Source organism: Myotis lucifugus, unplaced genomic scaffold, assembly GCF_000147115.1.
Source record: "Myotis lucifugus unplaced genomic scaffold, Myoluc2.0 scaffold_622, whole genome shotgun sequence".
Taxonomy (NCBI): domain Eukaryota; kingdom Metazoa; phylum Chordata; class Mammalia; order Chiroptera; family Vespertilionidae; genus Myotis; species Myotis lucifugus.
In genome coordinates, this window is record NW_005871670.1 from 66,642 (window position 1) to 86,050 (window position 19,409).

At 60.2% G+C, this 19,409-nt stretch overlaps 1 protein-coding gene across 1 annotated transcript in view; it reads right to left on the minus strand.

Moving 5' to 3' along the window:
* The window catches only part of CACNA1H (calcium voltage-gated channel subunit alpha1 H), a gene marked incomplete at its 3' end in the record, with an annotated part of 83,445 nt that extends 66,599 nt beyond the window's left edge, over positions 1-16,846 (minus strand). The window contains exons 1-2 of the mRNA XM_006104932.1: positions 16,747-16,846; positions 14,662-14,801 (exon numbers count right to left, since the gene is read on the minus strand). Of these exons, the coding sequence (XP_006104994.1) occupies positions 14,662-14,801; positions 16,747-16,846 (240 nt within the window). The remainder of the gene's footprint in view (positions 1-14,661; positions 14,802-16,746) is intronic.
* Positions 16,847-19,409: the final 2,563 nt, after the last annotated feature.

A 19,409-nucleotide genomic window follows, 5' to 3' on the forward strand; every position in this document is an offset into this window, starting at 1 on the left:
GAGGGCATGAGGGTGAAGACCCGATGAATGGGATTAGTGCCCTGATAAAAGAGACCCACAGAGCTCCCTCACCCCTTCTGCCCTGCGAGGACACAAGTCCCAAACATAAATATGAGTAAATGTGATGAATAGGAGCAAATTCCCACCCAGGCTCAGGTAGATGAGGACCTAGGACCCCAGGGAGGAGTGATCTTAGTGACAGGTAGAGAGAAGAGTCTGATGGCTTCGAGGAACGGCAAACAGACTGACAACAGACACCTCATCGGCAATGAGAGTCCAGGAGATGACAGAATAGTGTCCCCAAAGTGCAGAGGGAGGAGTTGCAGGCAGGGAGTTCTCTGCTTCTCTGCTCACCACCAGCAGGAGGCAGGAAGATGCTCAGATTCATCTAGACCAGCGGTTCTCATTCTGTGGGTCGAGACCCCTTTGGCGGTCGAACCACCCTTTCACAGGGGTCGCCTAAGACCATCCTGCATATCAGATATTTACATGACGATTCATAACAGTAGCAACATTACAGTTATGAAGTAGCAACGAAAATAATTTTATGGTTGGGTCACATGAGGAACTGTATTAAAGGGCCAGAAGGTTGAGAACCACTGATCTAGACGAAAGGGTTTTCCACTCCCGGCTTCTGCGGAAAGAACCATATTCAGGGAGAAGGAACTGCACTGAGAAGGACGATGCACATGACAATTATAAGGACAATAATTTTTAAAAATGTTTTCAAAGATCTAACGATCTAAGTAAATGGAAAACTACGATGTTCATGGATGGGAAGACTCACTGTGGCAGAGATCACAATTCTCCTAAAATTAACCTATAAGTTTAATGCAATTTCCGTCAAAAGCCCAACAAATGTTTCTCGGATCTTGACGAGGTGACCCTAAAATGTACCTGGATGAAAAGGCCAAGAGTTGCCAAACCAATTTACAAAAAGAATTAGGGAGGGTTCCTGCCTTGGTCGGTGGCTCAGCTGGTTGGAGTGTTGTCCTGAGAACCAGAAAGTCAAGGGTTGATTCCCAGTCAGGGCACATATCTGTGTTGCTAGAGGCAATGGATCTCTCTCTCACTCTCCCCCTTCCTCCCTCTCTAAAAACAAATAAGTAAACAAGAGAGGGTTTCTCAACCAGATATCAAGATTTATCATCAAATTGAAGTCACTAGAAAATTAGGGGACAGACAGAAGAAGAGGGGGCAGAACAGACAGCTAGAAGGAAGTCCCACATACCTGGCCTCACAGCCTTTGTGGGAACCAGCGGTGACCAGGAAAGTGGGAGGGCGGATCTGCAGGCATCTGAGGTGTCTGTATGGATGGAGCAGCCTCAGGCCCACTCATGTGGCCATTGGTTAAAATTCTGAGAGGAGGAAGCCCCATTGGAAAAGCCTGCCGAAGCGTTAGGTAAAGAGACCCAACATCTGAAGGCAACAAAGCAAGTCTTTCCCTTGTGGTAGGTCCCAAATCAGCGACTTAAGAGTCTTAACCTCCTCCATTTGTCAGAAGGCTGCTTTCCTTCATCGACGTGTGTACAAATAAATCTGGTTTTGCATTATGAAAAAATAAAAAATGAAATTTTTTTTGAGAATGTGGTTAATGGCTTGTTAAACACAACCTCCACGAAACGTTAAATGATGTAGACTTCCAGCTAGTGCTGGAATGAGAGTGGCTTCAGTTTAACGAATATAACTTGAGAAATAGATGAACAGTGGGTCACATGGCAACAGGCTGGGTGGACGGGGGTGCAGCTCTGCCACCTCCAGTCGGCTCTGGACACTAAAGCAGAAGTCAGCAGAGGAGACCCACCAGGATGGACTGGCCACGTGGGGTTTATAACAGAGTCATGTATTTTATCACTATTACTGTGGGCTACATTTTATCTCCATGATAGTTATAATAAGCTGCTGCTGGACATATATAAACACAGCCCCCTCTATGCCGCTGGCAGCTCTCACACACAGGGAAATGGTAACTTGCAAAGTATGCACCAAGGACGCCACACTGTGCGGATATAAAACCGCCTAAGGCCGCGTGGTACCTGCATGTTCAACCTCAGAGAGATCTGCCGTTAGCGTTGCTATTTTCTGTCCTCTTCGGCATAATTTGAAAGCTGCTAGCTCCCAAAATCCCCTCTCCCAGTGGGATGCCCACACTCCCATCTCGAGGGAGTGTTTCCATCCACTTCCCACTGTGGCCAGGAAAGCAAGAATGCAGCCTGGGCTCAGGTGATCCCAGGTCCTGGAGTTCAGGACAGACTCTTGCTTTGGGCTGTAGAGAAACATCTCTCCTATTCCTGGCCATGCCTGGGGGTAGGGGGTGGGGGCACAGGCCACCTGCTTCCTGCCTAGCCAACTGTGTGCTAGGCGCCCACCCGCCTTCTCCACCTCCAGGCAGCCTCCTTCTACCCCCACGCTGACCTACACTTCGTAAAGTCAGAGCGCCAGGTTGGCAGCACAGCCCAGCCGAGAATCGATCTGATTGTAATTGGGACTTGGAAGAGGTTTAATATTTAACCGGATTAAATATTTAAACAGGACGAGTTGACAGGGAGCATGGAGACACAGGGAGATGGAGAGACAGGTCCTGAAGATGGGGGGTAGGCTCCACCCACCCGGGAAGAAGAGACTCAGACACCAGGCCCACCTTCCAGGGATACAGCGGACACTCAAGAAGGTCGTTTCAGAGGGATGATTGCGTTCCAATGATCAGGGCTGACCGGAGGCGTGTCCAGCTCTCTGCTGGCTGGGCATGCAGAGGACGTCTCCAGTGCCCTTCTTGGGACCCTGTTTATTGAGTGCCAACTATGTGCCAAGCAGGGCTGGGGGATGGGACTGCCTTGCATATGCTCCTGTAAGGCTTTGAGGTGCTGCCTCCTCCAGGAAGCCTGCCTGGACTGGGCCAATTCCCTGTTACACACACTGTCACCCTCCTGCTTGTCCCTGTACCCAGGTCATTTGTGAGGATCTTTGAGAGGCTGTCTTGATGTAGCTAGTAACCTGCTTGCAGTTGGTGCTCCTTGCCTGCCCTCTCTGGGCTGGGGCACCCAGCAGACAGCACAGGGGGCCTGGCCTGGGGACATGAGACTGCAGGAAAGGAAAGCCCTGACCCCAGCTCTCCACAGGACCGCCAGGCTCGAGGCCCTGTGATCCCCTAGCTTCTGAGACTCTGGGGTGACGGGGGCCAGACTTTTGGGGTGACGGGGGCCAGACTTGGCTCAGTGCTTTCTTAGTCAGGGGGGCTGCCTGGGGGCAGATGGCTGGTGGGACAGTCACAGGGAGCTGGGGGAGGACAGGGCTGTTGATCCCAGGGACTACGGGATCCTGAAACCATGGAGATTCACCCTCTCAGTCTGGAGGATCCTTCCTGTCCGCCCAGTTCCTGGTGTTACCAGCAATCCTTGGGTTATGGCCTCATCACCCCAGTCTCTGCTGTGTGTCTGCATCTTTAAGTCTCTTCTTATAAGGACACTAGCCATTGGATCAGGGCCACCCAAATGACCTCGTCTTAAGTTGATAATGTACAGACCCTTTTTCCAAATGTCCTATTCACAAATACCGGGGATTAAGATATACACTTTATCTTTCATGGGGACAAAATTCAATCCACTGTCCAGGGGTCACCTCCATCAAGTGGGGGCTGAGGGGTGGCTTGGGGAGGTGGGGAGCAAACTCAGGGTCTCACCAGTGCTCTGGGCTGATGGCTGCAGCCCAGGCCCCTTGAGAGTCTGCGTCTGGTTCCTTGATGTCTACGGGCAGATGGGGCTGAGCCTGTGGTCAGGGTTCCTGACAGAGTCCACGGTGGGGCTGATACCACAGGAGTGAGGACAGGGTGTGGGCCTTGACCTGGGGAGAGAAGAGACCCTCCTCAGATGACCCAAGACATGGGTCTGTGACCGCCTGGCCCCCAACAGGCTAAGAACCACTGATCTCCCCTTTACCTCTCTCCCCATCAGTCTTCCAAACGTTGGAACTGTTTGGTCTTTGCTCCCCACCCCACGAAAGCACTGGTGGAGTGGAAGGCCTACTTACTGCCCTCCTTCCCCCACCCACAAGTGCCCCAACGGGTGTTGTTCCCAAGTTGAGCACTTGGTAGGATGGGACAGTGGGTGGGGCTGTCCAGTCACAAGGCCCAGCAACTCCACAGGGTTCTCAGCAAATCCCCGCTCCTCCCAGGGCCTCCATCAACTCTGTGTGGGCCAGCAAGACCTCTGGCCTGGGCGCCCTTGAATCTGACATCCTCTGTGGCCCACACCGCGGGCCTGCTGACAGCTGTGGCTTCTGGCCAGTGTGCAGAAGACGGCCAGACGGCCTCCCTGTGCGGGGATGAGGAGGGAGGGGCACTTGGTGTCCCAGGTCCCTGTCCCCCAACTGCCCAGGGCAGGGCCCCATGACCATGGGGGCGGGTTCCCACACACGGCACCCACGTGGCCAGGCTGAGCTGGGTCTGCAGAATGTCAGCTCGGAGCAAGAGGAAGTGAGCAGGGTGGCTGGTCCCTCTGATGTCTTACAGACCCCGGGGAACCGGGAGAGACAGCCCGCACCCAGGCCAGGCGAATGGCTGCCTTCCAGGTGACCGGGGCTTCCTGAGGCAGGTCAGGTCTGGGCTGGACCTGAGGGTGTGACCAGAGCTGAAGGAGAAACAGAACAGGGAGGGAGAGGCCATGATGGAGCCCGACTCCCACGGCGGACACTGGAGAGGGCAGCTGTGCCGACCACCCAAGACTCAGGCAAACTGGGCTCAGTCCTTCTTGGCCACTGGGGAGCTGATGTGGGCTCTGAGGCCGGAAGACGGGCAGAGACACTCGCCTGGCCACTCTGCCCGCTGGCTGTCTGACTTACCCCTCTGAGCCTCGATTTCCTCACCTGTGAAATGGCTCAGTAATCATACTTGCTGCGGGGTGGTCATGGTCAGGGGCGGGGCTGGGCTATTTACACCCCACTGCGGTCTCTGGTGAAGGATGGTCCCCTGTGTGTGTGGGTGGTGTGTCCCCGTGAGGGGCCAGGGTGGGCCCGGAAAAGGCCACAGGGCATCAGGACGTGTGTGTCAACCCTTGGCCTCTGGGGTGGGTGCACGGGGTGACGAGGGCCCCTGACTTAGTCCTCACTCACCTCCTCCCCCAAGCAGGCAGGGTCGGGGTGTCTGATCAGGTCTGCGAGTCTGCTCTTTGTGGCTCGAGGCCTGATCCCAAAAGAAAATATTTGGTTTCCAGGGCTGATGGCCTTGAAATGCAAATATTGCTTCTCTGTTTCCAACAAATAGCCAAATTTGGGTCTCTCTGAGCCGTCAGCTCCCTGCTGAGAGCTCCCTCAGAGATAACCAGAGGGGAGCCAGGCAGGGCTCTTTCCACCTCAAGACCCCCCTCTCTCCTCCAGGGGCCCACAGGTCAGTCCAGGGCCCAATCACAAACACAAGCCTGTGGAGGGCGAGGGCAGCCCTGGGCAGCAGGGTGGGAAGAGGGCGCAGAGGCCTGGAGCCTGCAAGGTCCCACTTTCTCCCCTTCCCACCAGTCCCGTTCTCTGCCCACCATCGCCTCACTCTGAAACCCACACTGACGTGTGGTGGGTTGTGGTGTCCGGCCCTCTCCCCACCAGACGGGGCAGCACCGGGAAGTGGACGAATCCCCAGATGATCCGGCACGTGGGCTCCGCTACTTAGGTGATGTGGAGCTTCCCAGGCAAAACCTACGGGTTTCCCCTAAGGGAGGCAGGAGGTTCCCAGGCAAGTACAAGCACCCAGCCGGTGGGGCCTGTCACTGGGGTGGGGGACCTGCCACATGAGGCAGATTCCATGATGCCTGGCTGCGTGGATCAAGTGAGGGACTCCTGGCCGTTCCCCAGGCCCACTCAGGGGTTCTCTGTGCCCCAGCCCACCTGAGGTAGCTCCCACGGCTAAGCCTACCTAGCTCATTGGCCCCATTCACAGAGCTGCACGCAGAAGGAGCGATACACGGGGCCTCCTGCCCTCAGTCTAAGGGAGACTTGGGGGCACGTGTTTCCAACATGGAGGGGTGGGGGGTCCCGGGGTCGGGGAGCAGCCCAGGTCTGGTCTCCCTCCAGTCCATCATCCTACAGAACAGCCAGTGTGGTCTCAGGGAAGAGGGCCGTGCCAGCTCCTCCTTGCTGGGGGGACACAAGGCTGAAGTCTTAGGCCGGAACGCTGCGAAGGCCCCTTCACCAGCTTTGGGACAGGGAGGGAGAGTGGGGCCCAGGCCCTGGGGTAGAGACAGAGGACAGGCTGCCCAGTGGCCTCCAACTGCAGTCCGCCACCTCAGGCCAGCGGAGCTCCTCAGGCCAGCGGAGCTGGAGGTGCTGAGTGGAGGCAGGACAGACCTGCACCGGCACAAGGGGTTGCCAGGCAACCGCCAAACGCATCTGGCTGCGTCTCTGCTCCCCGGGGTGGAGGAGCCCCAGGATTCAATATTTACCCGTTGCCACTTGCGAAGGCGCTTTTGTTCTGGACGGCAGGAAGGGACAGTGTTCTTCATGGAGCATCGGGAGCCCCGTGCCCGGGGGTGACAGGGGCCACAGCCATGGGTCCCTGGAGGGGGAAAGCGCTGAGCCCTATGATCTCGGGCCCTGGGCTGTCTGTGCTCTCAGGGGCCGTCCAAGTTCTCCCAGTGGCTTAGAGCTGGAGGCCCGGGTGCTGTGATGGTGAAACCCCAGGCCCTGGGCCTCCTGCTGGGCCCTAAACAGCACAAGGGGCTGCCTCTGTTCTCTGCCAGCCTGGGCCCACCTTCTCCAAGCCTTCCTCGCCGGCAAGCGTCCCCAAGCAGAGCCTCCCTGCATGGTGCTCTGAGTCACCCCTGGGCCCAGGGTCCATCTCCCTAGGCCTCAGTTTCCCTATAAGTGCCCAGGCATCTTGGGTGCCTGGCTGTCCCCTGAGATGCTGGGTGACGCAGGGCCCTGGGCCCCTGGTGACGCGGGGAATCCCTGTGGGTTCCAGGAGAGATGTTGGTTGTGGGGGAGGCAGAGCCGGAGACGTCCTCTCCCTGGAGGCCAGCACTACCCTGGGCATTGACCCTGCCGGGCTTCCTCAGGGCGAGGGCTGAGGGCAGGGGCGTCTCCAACCAGGCATTGGGACAACGGGAGGTGGACCCTGCCTGCCAAGGGACCAGCCTGGTCCCACTCACCCCACCCCCTCATCTGGCCAGAACTGGATGGCCCAGCCAGGCTCACTCAGGGCCCTGCTGAGCAGCCAGGATTTCCAGCACCTTCTGGGTCCTATTTGCTCTCCCATGGGGCCTTCTCCCCAATCCGGGTGGGGCTGGGGTGCTTCCTGCCGGGAAGTGTCAGGGGCTGGGTAAGGGGCATTGTGTGGGAAGGAGCTTACCCTGTCCTTCGTGGAGACCAGCAAGCAGGGTCCTCCAAACTGCAGGCAGACGGAGCCTCAGTCTTCCCACCCATCATGCGGGCCTAGCCCCTCTCAGCTTCCCCCGCCCCGGCCCTGGGCTGTCTGTGCCTTGGCCACACACCTGGGCCCCCCTGCCCACCCCTTTTCCCTCTGCTTCTACGTCCTCATGCAAACGAGGGCATCCCAGGTATGAGGGTGTCCCCCGGACAGGCGCTGGGTGCCCAGGGAGTTGAGCTGGCCATCTCTCCCTCCAAGGGTACTGAGGCACAGCCTCTCCCCCTCAGGTCAGGGCAGCTGGGCACTGGGGCACCTGGACACCCCAGGCCTTAGCCTGCCTAGAGGCTGGCAACCTCAGGAGTCTAGGGGTTCCCCAGGCTGGAGAACTCCGGTCTCCTGGGAGGAGGACCCTGCCGAACCCGTGGAATTGCAGATGGATGTGCTCAGCCACAATTAGGAATTACGGTCACTGCAAATGTGTAAATTTCCACACGCGAGTCAAACAGATTCGGGATTTCCCTATGATTGAGCATAAATTGCGTGAGATTTCTAAGTGCGAAATGTGCTTTTGGTGTATCCCAATGCTGGCAGCTGACGGATGCCCTTCTGAGCTGGGGGCTTGTAGATGGAGCGGAGGCCCCAGCCTACCCCCGCCCCACGCAGCCCAGGGCCTGGCCTCAAGGTCCCCATCCCAGCCACCCATCCAGCACCCAGAACTCCCCACATACCTGCTGGGACAGTGCTGCCCTCCCCTGGCCCACCTGCATCCGGGACAGTTCCGCTCCACTGTGCCCTGGGCCGAGGGACGCCCCCCCTGGCTGTGCTGTGCCCTGGGCTGAGGGAACACGCCCCGCCCCCCCCCCCCACCCCACCCCCGGCTCTGGATGAGAGGAGGCTCATAGACTCTGGATTGCTGTGGGGTTTCATTCATTCACATGAGCACATTCTGGGCCTCCCCTGTCCGTGGCCCAGGGAGGGTCTGGTGGCAGAGACTGTGCAGTGAGGAATCTCGAGGCAGGGGACAGGGGACCCTCCCTCTCCTAGGCACCGTGTGACCCCAGGGCCTCACCGACCACGGACGGCCTTCTGCGGGTGTGCTGAGGTCTCTGATGCCTCCAGGAGGATCTGAGCGGCCACGTAGACAGGCCGGGTGGGGCTACGTGCCAGAGTGCTCAGCCCCCCAGGGTGGTGGCTGGGATGGGGGGGTGGGGGGATGGGGGGTTGGGGACCCAGGGACACAGCCGAGCACCCCCTGCTCCTAATCCCCACAGCTCTGTCCTTTCAGACATGATTTCCAGGGCCTCCGAGTCTCAGGAACCTTCCGGGGGTTCCAGGCTGAGCTGGGGGAGCAGACAGTGGGGCCCGAGGTGGGGGCTGGGCTGGTGATGGCCCCACCAACCCCTGACTCTCCCTGTTGATCGTGGACAATTGAGGGCAAACCCATTAGGTCCTCATGCATCACTAATGACTTTAAAAGTAGCAGTTGATCACTAATACCACAGGAGGGCCAATGTGCAGGGCAGGGTGCTGTGTGTCTGACTGTGGAAAGGTGTCCGCCTTTGACGTGGGGCAGGGTGTTGTCGCCATGTGCAGGGCACCTTGTCTCCAGGGCTGTCTGGAGGGGCAGGCTCTCCACCTGGGAGCTCGAGTCCACTTTGGAGCCCAGGACGTTTTGCCTCACGGGCCCCAGGCACCAGGGTACCCAGTGAGCGGGCGTGCCCGGTGGGAATCCTGCCCCTTGCTCAGAGGTAGAGGCCCAGCTCACCCCCACCCCCTCAACCCAGACCTGATGAGCAATTCTCCACCAAGATTAGGAGGCCCCGTCGTCATAGAAACGACCACGTTCCCAGAGTAAACCACAGCCATCTGTGTCCCTCTCTGGCCAGAGCTGGGAGTGCGTGGGGACAGGTGGCCTCTCCTCCCTGGATCTGTGAATGGGACAAATGAGGTCAGGTCCCTGCTCGCGCCCCACCTGTGCCAGCTTCCCACCGCACAGAAATCAAATCCTGGGGCCCCCTGCATCGCCCGGACCCCGCTTTCCCTCTCCTCTCATGCACCACACTGGCCCCCACCCTCAGCTGTCCAGCGGGCAGGCCAAGCCTGAGCCCATCTCAGACTCGACGTCCATATTAGTCACAAACCAGTGGCCCCGGGAGCTGCCTGGAGCTGGATGGGCCAGAGGACCCTCCTAGGAGAGTCAGACACACAGCGCCTCCCCAAGACGCCTTGACTTAGAACTTCCAACCGCCGGACGGTGAGAGTACGACTTTCTGTGTTGAGCCACCGGTTTTCGTCTTTTGTCACATCAGCCCTGGGAACTGATACGCTACCCTCCGTAATGGCTGTCATGGCGATCTTTAATATGCACAGTTAATGTCTTATGTAAAGTGCATATAAACGAGTCTTTAAATCTTTCGCTGCTTTTCTTGATTTTTAATATACAAAGGGAGCACTATTTACTGAAGACAGCCCCCTCACCGTGTTTTCCAACCGGGTAAGTCCTACCCACAGCCCATGTTCCTCCAGGACTTCCGGGTGTGCCCTTGGGCAGCTGTGACTCTCCGGTGCCTCGGCCGGGTCTCATTCGAGAACGGCCAGTCCGCTGGCCCTGGGGTGGCTGGGGCTCTGCCAGCCCCAACGTGCCAGACACCTCCTCGCCCACTTCAGGCAGAGCTTCTGCCAGCGGTGGCCCCTCCGGGACTCTGGCAGTGGTCATCCACCTGGAAGGGGGATGCTGGCTTAGCACAGTGGGGACCGCAGCTCCTGGCCCCACAAGTCCTGCAGGCCCCGCTGCTTGGTCAGGCCCATGTGCTCATGGGGCCACTCACCATGGGGGGCAGAGGGGTGGGCAGCCCAGAGGCCCAGCAAGGGCTCAGCAGGAGAGCTTCCTGAAGAAGGGGGTTCCAGGCCGGTCCTGAGGATGATGAGAGATGGGAGGAAGGGAAGGGGATTCCAGAGGGAGGATGACCTGGGGTTCTCAGGGCCCCTGAGGTCAGCCTGAACAGACAAGGGGCCCTCCGGGGAGGGGGTGCGTGGCAGGTGGAACAGCGCATTCTGGGGGCTGGCAGGGGCCGTGGGGCAGGCAGAGCCCTCCAGGAAGGAACTTCCTGGAAATCTGAGCAAATGGTGTTTGTTAGGACAAAGCGCCTGCTCCCTTACAGAGGCGGGTCCCCAGAGCACCCTCTCTCTCTTCTCACGGAAAGCAAGATTTGCAATAATGCAGTGCATTAGCGCCAAGTGGGGAGGGCGGTCTGATCCCACCCCAGGGCGATCGATGCCTCTGCTGACTGACAGCCCTTTAGAGCTGCCCAGGGGACGGGAGGGAGGCCGTGCTAATGGGCACTGGGAGCAAGGCAGAGGCCCCTCAGCCCCTCCAGCCTGAGCTCCCCGCTCCCTCACCTGCCCTCTGTATATTGTGGGGGCACCTTTCCTCCCCAGCAGAGACAACATCAGCCTCCCTTCTCTGCCCACAAAGAAGGCCCCATCTCCACACACCTCCCTGCCACCCTTGGGATCCCAGAGGGAGGACGTTAGCCAGAACCATGGCCAATAGTCAGCTCCGAGGTGCGCTGGCGGGCAGAAAACGGCTCTCTGATGGGCCAGCAGGGCCAGGCCCCGTCCAATCCCGTTAACTCCTGCGCCCAACAGAGCGGCGACACACACTAGGCACTTCATATGATTTGGAAAACTGGCCTGAATTACTGTCATTGGCATCTGTCTTGAACCCAAGTGCTACCAAGTGCGGGGGAGCTGCCCACCTTGATTCCATCCTCCCCCTCCCCCTCCCAGGGGTGGGGACACAGGCCAGGTGGAGATGGGCCTCCCTGTTGCCCAGCAACGCCATCCTCCATGCCTGGCCTTGTGACGGTCAGTTCCCAGTGGTGCCTGGGCTGTGCAGGCTCCTGTCTGGGTTGAGACCTGGGAGCTGAGGTCCCTGGCCTGGGCCTGTCCCCACTTCAGAGTCTCCCCTGGGCCTCCAATGGGCTCAGGATCTGGGACTAGGGTCTCCCTGTGCCCCCCATGGCCCCTGCTCCATGGACTCCAGGACCACTCCCCGGATGTCGGACCCAGCTCTGGGTGCTCCTGGAGTTCAGAGGCAGCAACTCAGCCCTGCCTCCTGGGTCCCGGTCCCTCTTTGCTTTCAGCTGCACGGCCTCTGGAGCTCCCCTCTGCCCCCTGGCCAGGCCGAGGTGGAGCTAGGGGGGTTGTCCACTGGCTCAGAGGGCCAGCAACCAGGTGTCTCAGCTCATGGGTGAGACACCAACACCCAGGGGCTAAATTCACTTCTGAGGCCAATTCCAACAGCCAACCCGAAGCCAGGGAACGGAGACAGGGCAATGCTCCCCCTCTGCCCTCCGAGCTCAGACACCCAGGCTGGGCGGGGCGGAGGGTGCAGGGGCTGAGGGGGCTGAGGGCCAGGCCTGGCTCCTGGGAAGGACGGGGTGGGTGATGAGGGTAAGCTGTTGGGCCGAGGCCGGTGGGTGGGTAGGGGCCTGCAGCTGCTCACGTGTGGCCCAGGGCCCGCCTGGTGACCTTGCCCTTCTCCTCCAGCCACTTAGCTGGCTGCTCACCCCCTCCTGGTGGAGACAGAGCAGCCCCGGCTCCATCAGCTAAGTGGCTCCGCCAGCCTCCACTGCTCCCGTGAGGACGTCCGGGCGAGGTGTGCTGTCCGGCTCGGCCTATTTTCAGGCCTCTCTGGGCTAAGTGCTGTGTGGAGCCCGCCCCTCAGCCGCGGGCCCTCGAGGGGCTGGCGTTCTCTGACCACAGGGCACATGGAGGCTGGCACGGGCACCCCGTGCACTCACTTGGACTGGCAATTCTAGGAAAGACATCCTTTCCTGCTGCCGAAGTGTTGTCTGCGAGACTGTCTGCAGCAGACCCTCCCGGACCTCCAGCAGGAAGGAGCCGCGCCGCCTCTCCTGGGGCAGGTGTTGGCGCCCTGGCGCTGCCACACGGCTGACCGGATGCTGAGGATGCAGGAACACCTCTTCCCCCACAGTGTGACACCCACATGCCCACAGACATTGCCAAAGTCACCCCAGGGAGGAGAATAAGGGGGGTGGTAGTCCCACAGGCCTTGGGGTGCCCACAGCAAGCTGATGTGAGAGGCCCCTGTGTATGGGGGGGTTGGGGCCTGGCGACCCCCAGTCACACTGCAGGTGGGACCCTGACTCCTCTTGTATGGCAGGGGATGGTAGGAGCAGCCCAGCCCCAGCGGGCATCAGGCCACAACCCACCCCCCCAGAAGGAGGCCACACATCCCAGGTCCCCGCAGGCCCAGACCCCACTTTCGCCTGCTGGGGCTCTGGGGGTGCGGGTGGGGGGGGCGCATCAGACTTCATCCATCTGGCAAGTGGGCTCCAGGAGGCCCTGGAAACCAGAGGTCAGAGGCAGGAAGACTGGAGCCTGCAGCCCAGGCCGGGGCTGGACACTCCGCAGCCAGGCGGGCGGACCGTGGCTCAGCGCTTGCAGCAGGGACACAGAGAGGTAGGGGGTTGCCAGAAGTCACAGTGTGCAAGCGGGTGGGAGGCTCACCGGGAGGGGTGTCAGTTTCAGGGCAGCTCTGTGTCCTTGATCAGCGCCTCCAGAGGGGCAGGGTGGCGGGGGGGCAGGCAGGAGGCAGGGGTGGATGAGAATACCTCCACCGTCCTCTGTGCCTGCCTCTGGGCTCTTATCTGCAGCCTGCACACCTCTAATCAGCTGACAGAAGCGTTTGCAGATGACGTTGCTGCAGCCTCTTAGCATTAGAGCGGCTGCTCGAACCCCAGCACCTTTGCTGGGACTGTCCAAGGTTGTCTGGGCTACGACTCACCCAGAACCTGAGACTGGGGGCAGAGGGGCCACCGGAGGCAGGACAGGAGGGCCCAAAGCCTGCTACAGACCCGGCCACCCCCGGGGCAGTGGAGGTGAGAGGACACCCTCTGAGGTCACTTCCAGGCCCTGTACCTGAATCCCCCGGGCTGCAGCTCAGGGCTGGCCTGGGTTTGGGTTATTGCTGCGTGGGGGCTGGGACAGCCATGTGTCCCCCAGGCTGCACAAGGACCCCTCTCATCTTTGGGGCAGACTCCTCCAAGTTCTTCTTCCCGGGGTCACACGGGCAGTGTGGTCCAGAAGGGACATGAGACGGGGGAGCAAGCACCCACCGAGACCTGCCGGACTGGATCCCAGCATCAGGGCCGCTAGGATGGCCAGTGCCGAGGCTGAGAACGGGAGAGGCAGGCGGCCACACCAACAGGGTCAAGATGGTCCCTCTGTCCCACCGATGGGGCCTGACCTGCCACAGTCACCACCACCCCTGAACACCCCGCTAAAAATAACCCCAGCCCAGCCCTGCACTGCCCCTCCCCGCACCTTCCCTGGGCCTTGCCCTGCCTGGCCCCCATGATAGGGCCTGTGTATCCCGTTACTCCCGTGTGGCAGGATGGCAAAGTCACCTAGAGCAGCGATTTCCAACCTTTGCCACCTCACGGCGCACAGAACCTAGTCACTAAAATTCTGCGGCACACCAAAACATATATTATGTTTCTGCTGATCTGACAGAAGAAATAGGTATAATTTTGATCCATTCATGCCAGACGGCTATTGTAGTGTTGGCTGTTGTCATTTTTTTTGTTTGACACTCTAAGGCAGTGGTTCTCAACCTTCTGGCCCTTTGAATACAGTTCCTCATGCTGTGACCCAACCATAAAATTATTTTCGTTGCTACTTCATAACTGTAATGTTGCTACTGTTATGAATCATAATGTAAATATCTGATATGCAGGATGGTCTTAGGAGACCCCTGTGAAAGGGTTGTTCGACCGCCAAAGGGGTCGCGACCCACAGGTTGAGAACCGCTGCTCTAAGGGAAAAGAGGTCAGTGCCCCAACTAAATAGTCGGGTTGCATGTTTTAAAAATTCTTGTGGCCACCAGCTGAAAATCACTGGCCTAGAGGGTTGGGGGGCCTGCGAGTACCTTCCTGCCCCGCCGCCCTTCATGCTCTCAGCCCAGCAACCCTGCCATCTACACTCCGACCCTAGGATCTGCCAACCGGGACAAGGGCTTTCAGGATGTGGGTGTGGTCACTGGCTTGCGTTGGCTCATCAGTTCAGTCATTTCCACGGGGCCTGCTGGGCCCACCTGGCTGAGGGGGGAGGGGTGAAGGTGCCAAAGCCCGACAGGCTCTTCTGGGCCCACCCGGTGGCAGGACACAAGCCGGGAGAAGAGGTACGTGGACATGGGCAGGCAGCACGGGCGGTGGCGCCCAGGCCCGGTGGGGGAAGGAGGGGCTGGGGAGGGGCTGGGCCTGGGGAACTGTCCCTGAGACCACCCTTACTTCTGACACAGACTTCAGGCCCAGGCCCCGCAGAGCCTCTCTGAGCCCGTGCAGCTGGGCGTCCTGTGGGTCCTTCCGGATGGAGGCCACGGGGGCCTGGGTCTCTGTGTCCAGCAGCTCTGGGTAGCGACCTGCGTCCTCTGGCCGCCGGACAAGAGGGGCTCTGACAGCCCCCAGTGCCAGCCGGGCTCCTGCTCCGCACGGGCTTCTTCCCCTGGGTCGCCCATGACTCTCGCTGCTGGGAGGTTCCTGAGGTGTTTTCCAAAGGCTCTGCCCTTCTCCGGTCCAGAGCTGGAGCCGTCTCAGAGCGGGGGTGCCACCCTGGCCTCAGAGCCTCCTGGAGGGCTGGGGGTCATTAAAGCAACCCCTCTAGCCCCCCGACTCCAGAGATGACTGGGGCAGGCTGCTGAGAGGAGCCTGCGCCTCCCCGCCCAGGCCGGCTGTCTGCCCACTTTGGGTCCAAATCCCCGGCCTGGACCCCGGATGGTGCTGCCCCTGAGGCCACATCCTATCCCCCCATTGCCTGCCTGGGTCATGAAATGGCTTTAGTCTCCTCATCTGTGAAAGGCTGGTTGGGAGGCAGGTGAGGTCCTGCCCTGCCCACGGTGACCGAGCCTCCGTGGGATCTGAAAGGGTCGTCACAAAGGACAGATGTGGGGGCAGAAGGGGACTGTGGTGCAGGGGCCTGGTAACCCCCACCCGTGGCCTGTGGGCAGGCTGTCCTTGCTCCTGGCTGCTGAGCTCCAGGCGGGGCGGGGGCTGGGCTGGGTGCCTTCTACCCATCCGCCCACCCGCGGCCCAGGCGTCAGCGGCCTTATCATGTCAGCCTGTTCCTGGCCCTGCTCAGGCAGACGCAAAATCTCTCCGAAATCCTGTATTTAATTTTGTTCTCTGGGAAACTGTAGGAGGTTTTGGAGATAAAGCTGAGCTGATAAGTCGGGGATTTGGCTGTCCTACCCCAAACTCCTGGGCTGGGAGGCCGGTCAGCTGGGCCGGGCTTAGGAGCCCCCCTCGCTCCACCCCCATCTACAGTGTTCAAGGTCAGGAGGCTCCCGAGGGTGACAAGCGTGAAGGACACCAGGGTGAGCATGACATGCATGGGGGCCAGACCCCAAGGGCTGCCAAGGCGCTGGGGGCAGTGGGTCCATGCACTGCAGGAGCTTGGGGGGCTACATGTCATGGGGGGGTGCTGATGCTCAGCTGCCCCGGGGCCTTCCCTTGAGGGTATGGTATCAGTCCCTGCCCTCGCTGGATGCTCTGCCCCACTTAGCAAACACCCCCACCTTCTGGAACATTTTCCACGTCCCTAGTTTGATGGGGTGTGGCAGGCAGTCCTGCAGATTTTATTATTTTATTATTTTCAAGACCCCTGGAAGGCGGAGCTGGAAGCCCCTCGGTGCACTGCCATGTTTTCAGAGTCATGGTCCTTGAGACTTTTCAAGTGGCATCTGGGTGATAAGAAGAACAGGCCCCGAAGAACCGAACACAGTGTCCGAGCTCTCAGAACTGTGTGTGTCCGTGTTCACAGTAGGTCTGTTTTCAGCAGCCCACACCCGGAAACGACCCAGGTGTCCATTACTGGGCGAGTGGGCGAACTCAACGGGGCCATCCACACAGCGGAATAGCATGCAGCCACGAAAAGGAACGAGGCCCTGCTGGCCTACAACATGGTGGGCCTTGGAAACATTCCAAGTGACGGAATCCAGACGCCAAGGGCCCCGCCTTGTGTGGCTCCATTGTCATGAAACGTCCGGGACAGGCAAATGCACAGAGACGGAGAGCAGGCTGATGATTGCCAGGGGCTGGGGGCGGGGAGCGTGGGGAGCATGGGGAGCCAGGGCTTCTGTTTGGGGCTATAGAAAGTTCTGGAACTAAATACAGATGGTGGTTTCACAACCTTGTGAATGTACGAAAGGCCGCCCAACCGCACACTTTAAAATGATAAAAATGACTAATTTTCTGTTGTGTGTGCTCTACCACAATAAAAGAAAGCAGTGATAATGAAAACCAATGTGTCTGCGGGGCTTGCTACGGGCTAGGCACTGTCCGAGGTGCTGTTTCTCTGACCTTTCTTGGTGGCCTCACCTTTGCAGACTGGCAAACGGGTGCAGGCAGGGGCCCGCGCCCAGGCCACCTGCGAAAACAGCTGGCGCTGGGCCTCCACCTCGGTCCTGCTCCGCGCCATCGGCCAGAACTCTCTTTGTAAAGCTGACTTCATATCTCCACGTCGATCCATCCTGTGTCCAGCGCCTCCTTTTTCATCGACTGTCTGACCTTCATCTGCCTCCTGCAAGTGGGACCTTCACATTGTTTCATTTTGGACTTTTATAGCTTCTTCTAAAAACTGCTTCGCTTGGACATGTCTGGAGTTAGTTCCGGAGGGAGGGGGTTCTGAGGGGCGGGGGGTGAAGGTCAAAGCCCCTCCTCGCCGGCCTCTCTGGGTGGGTGAACAGGATGGGGAGCCTGGCAGGTGCGCCCGCTCACCTGTTTCTGGACCCTCCCGGCCTTCTCTCCCACCTGCTCCGGCCTCTCCGCCCAGACGGCCTTGGGCATTGCCCAGAAAGGACATCATGCCGGGGGCTGGCACTAAGATATTCTCCGGTAGGAGCGAGGCCAGGGCAGAGGCTCTCAGACGGGGAGCTGGCCACGCCAGGAGCTGCACACACGGAAGGCTCCGTGCCACACAGCCCCGGTGCTGTTATCCAGATCTGCTGTCCTTGTCACACGCCCCAGAGCCCAGCCACAGGCTTGGGGACATCTTGAGTGAGCGGACCAAGGTGTTGGCAGCTGCCTGGGGCTGGGCAGAGCCCCCTGCCCCTCACCAAGTCCTGGAGGAGGACATAGCTGCCCGGGAGCCACACAGAGTATCCACTTCCTGGCAGATGAACTGAGTGAGTCACACGTGTGATGCCCTCCCTGGGTGAGGGGTGGACAGGAGAGCGTCAGTGGTCCTTAGTCCCCACCTTCTGGCCACTTCCCGGGGGCACAGGCTCGGGAGCTGAGAGCAAGTCCTCAGGCCCCCTCAGTTTCCCTCCCACCTGGGCTGGGGGCCAGGCCTCTGACTGCTTCCTCACGCCCTGCCTAGCCTTCCTGCCCACACTCACGTCCTCTGTCTCCCCCATTGGCCCTCCCACGCCTGACACCTCCCCAGGGGAGGGGGCCTCCACAGCTGCCTTGGGACCAGCAGCTGCACACACCTCCCCTCCTCCCCACAGCCTGAAGGTGCTCCACCCCCAGGCTGGACTGTGTGCTCTTCAAGCTTCGGTGGAGGGGACCCTTCCTCCAGGAAGCCCTCCTGAGCATCCCTCAGCTGAGCCTGTGCCCCTGCCTCCTGTCCCTTCTCTGGGCTCCTGCATGTGGGGGCAGCCCCTTCCCTTCCTGCTCCTTGGCTTCTCAGACACCCAGCATCTGCTGTGACCATGCCCAGCTCAGAGCTGTCTGAGCCACTTCAAATCCTCCTGTTATTAAAATGTTCCGCTGGCCCCGAGGGAGGCAGCCAGGGACGTGCTCGGCCCGGCCTCGGCAGGTGCATCTGTGCAGAGACTGGAGAGCTCCTTGAGTTTTCATTCCAGCTGGGACATCGGGGCGGCACAGCTGGGGGTCCGGGAGGCCAGATGGCCAGGTCGCTGCTCCAGTGCCTTGGGTCCCGCGGGGCCCCTCCGCCTTCCCACCTGTGACCTGGGGCCCGTTATGCCCACCGGGACGGCAGGGGAGTGCCGGAGGCTGTGATGCTGAGAAGGGACAAGCTCCTGTCTCCCCATCTCGCAATTTCTGGGCCAGGGATAAAGCAAGGTGGGATCAGGGGGGCTGGGCTGACCCACAGGCCCGCCACGGTGGCTGCAGGAGCCTCAGCGCCGGCTGGGGGCAGGGCCACCACCATTCCCCCGTGTGGCAGCCCTGCTCCAGGCTGGGGTCCCTGGCCCTGCAGCCACTTCCCAACTGGCCCTGGGCCGGGTCTGCAAGACGTCCTCCGGAGCTCAGGGTGGAGGCCAGGGCAGCCTCTGGCCGGTCCTTCGGGCCCTGGTGGGCGCTCCTGTCCTCAGGCCTGGCCACAGCCGGCTTCCATACAGCCAAGTACCTGGTGGACAAACGGTTCTGGAACTGCTATCGCCCCCACCCGCCACCCTGCCAGCCCAGGGTCGTTCCTAAGGCACTGAGCTCTGCTCCAGCTCATGTGTTCTAGAGGTTCCTAGAGGGCTCCCAGCGGAAAGGGTCTGTGTGAAAAGCCGGTTCTAGATCAGAGGTGGCCAGTGGTCCCACCCTGAGTGGGCCCGGTGTGTCCACTGCCCCTGGGGAAACCGAGGCACAGAGAAGCTTGAAGGCATTCCTCAGGCCACACCAGCCCTGAGGGCCCCTGACCTGCCCACGAGGGCAGACTGGCTCAGGGGGGCGGGGGGGATTGGGAGAGCCTCAGGCTCTGGTTCCCCAACACCACATGTATGAAGCAACTGCTCTACTCTGCGAGGTTTAAAGCACAGTGAGGGGTGCCCGTGCCGAGGTCAGGGCCTGGGGAGGAGGCACCTCCAAGCGAAGCCGAAGCCGCAGGAGCCAGGCTGGTGTGTCTGAGGAGGTCCTGGGGCTCCTGGGGCCCTAGTGGGGGTGGGACAGGGGCAGGATGGCGGAGGGACAGGGCTTCTGCAGGTTATGCTGGGAGTGGGATGTCCGGAGAAGAGGACTGGGAGGTGAAGGGGGGGGTCCCGTGGGAGGAGCCAAGGGGTGGAGGGGTGAGGGGCCATCCAGGCCAGAGT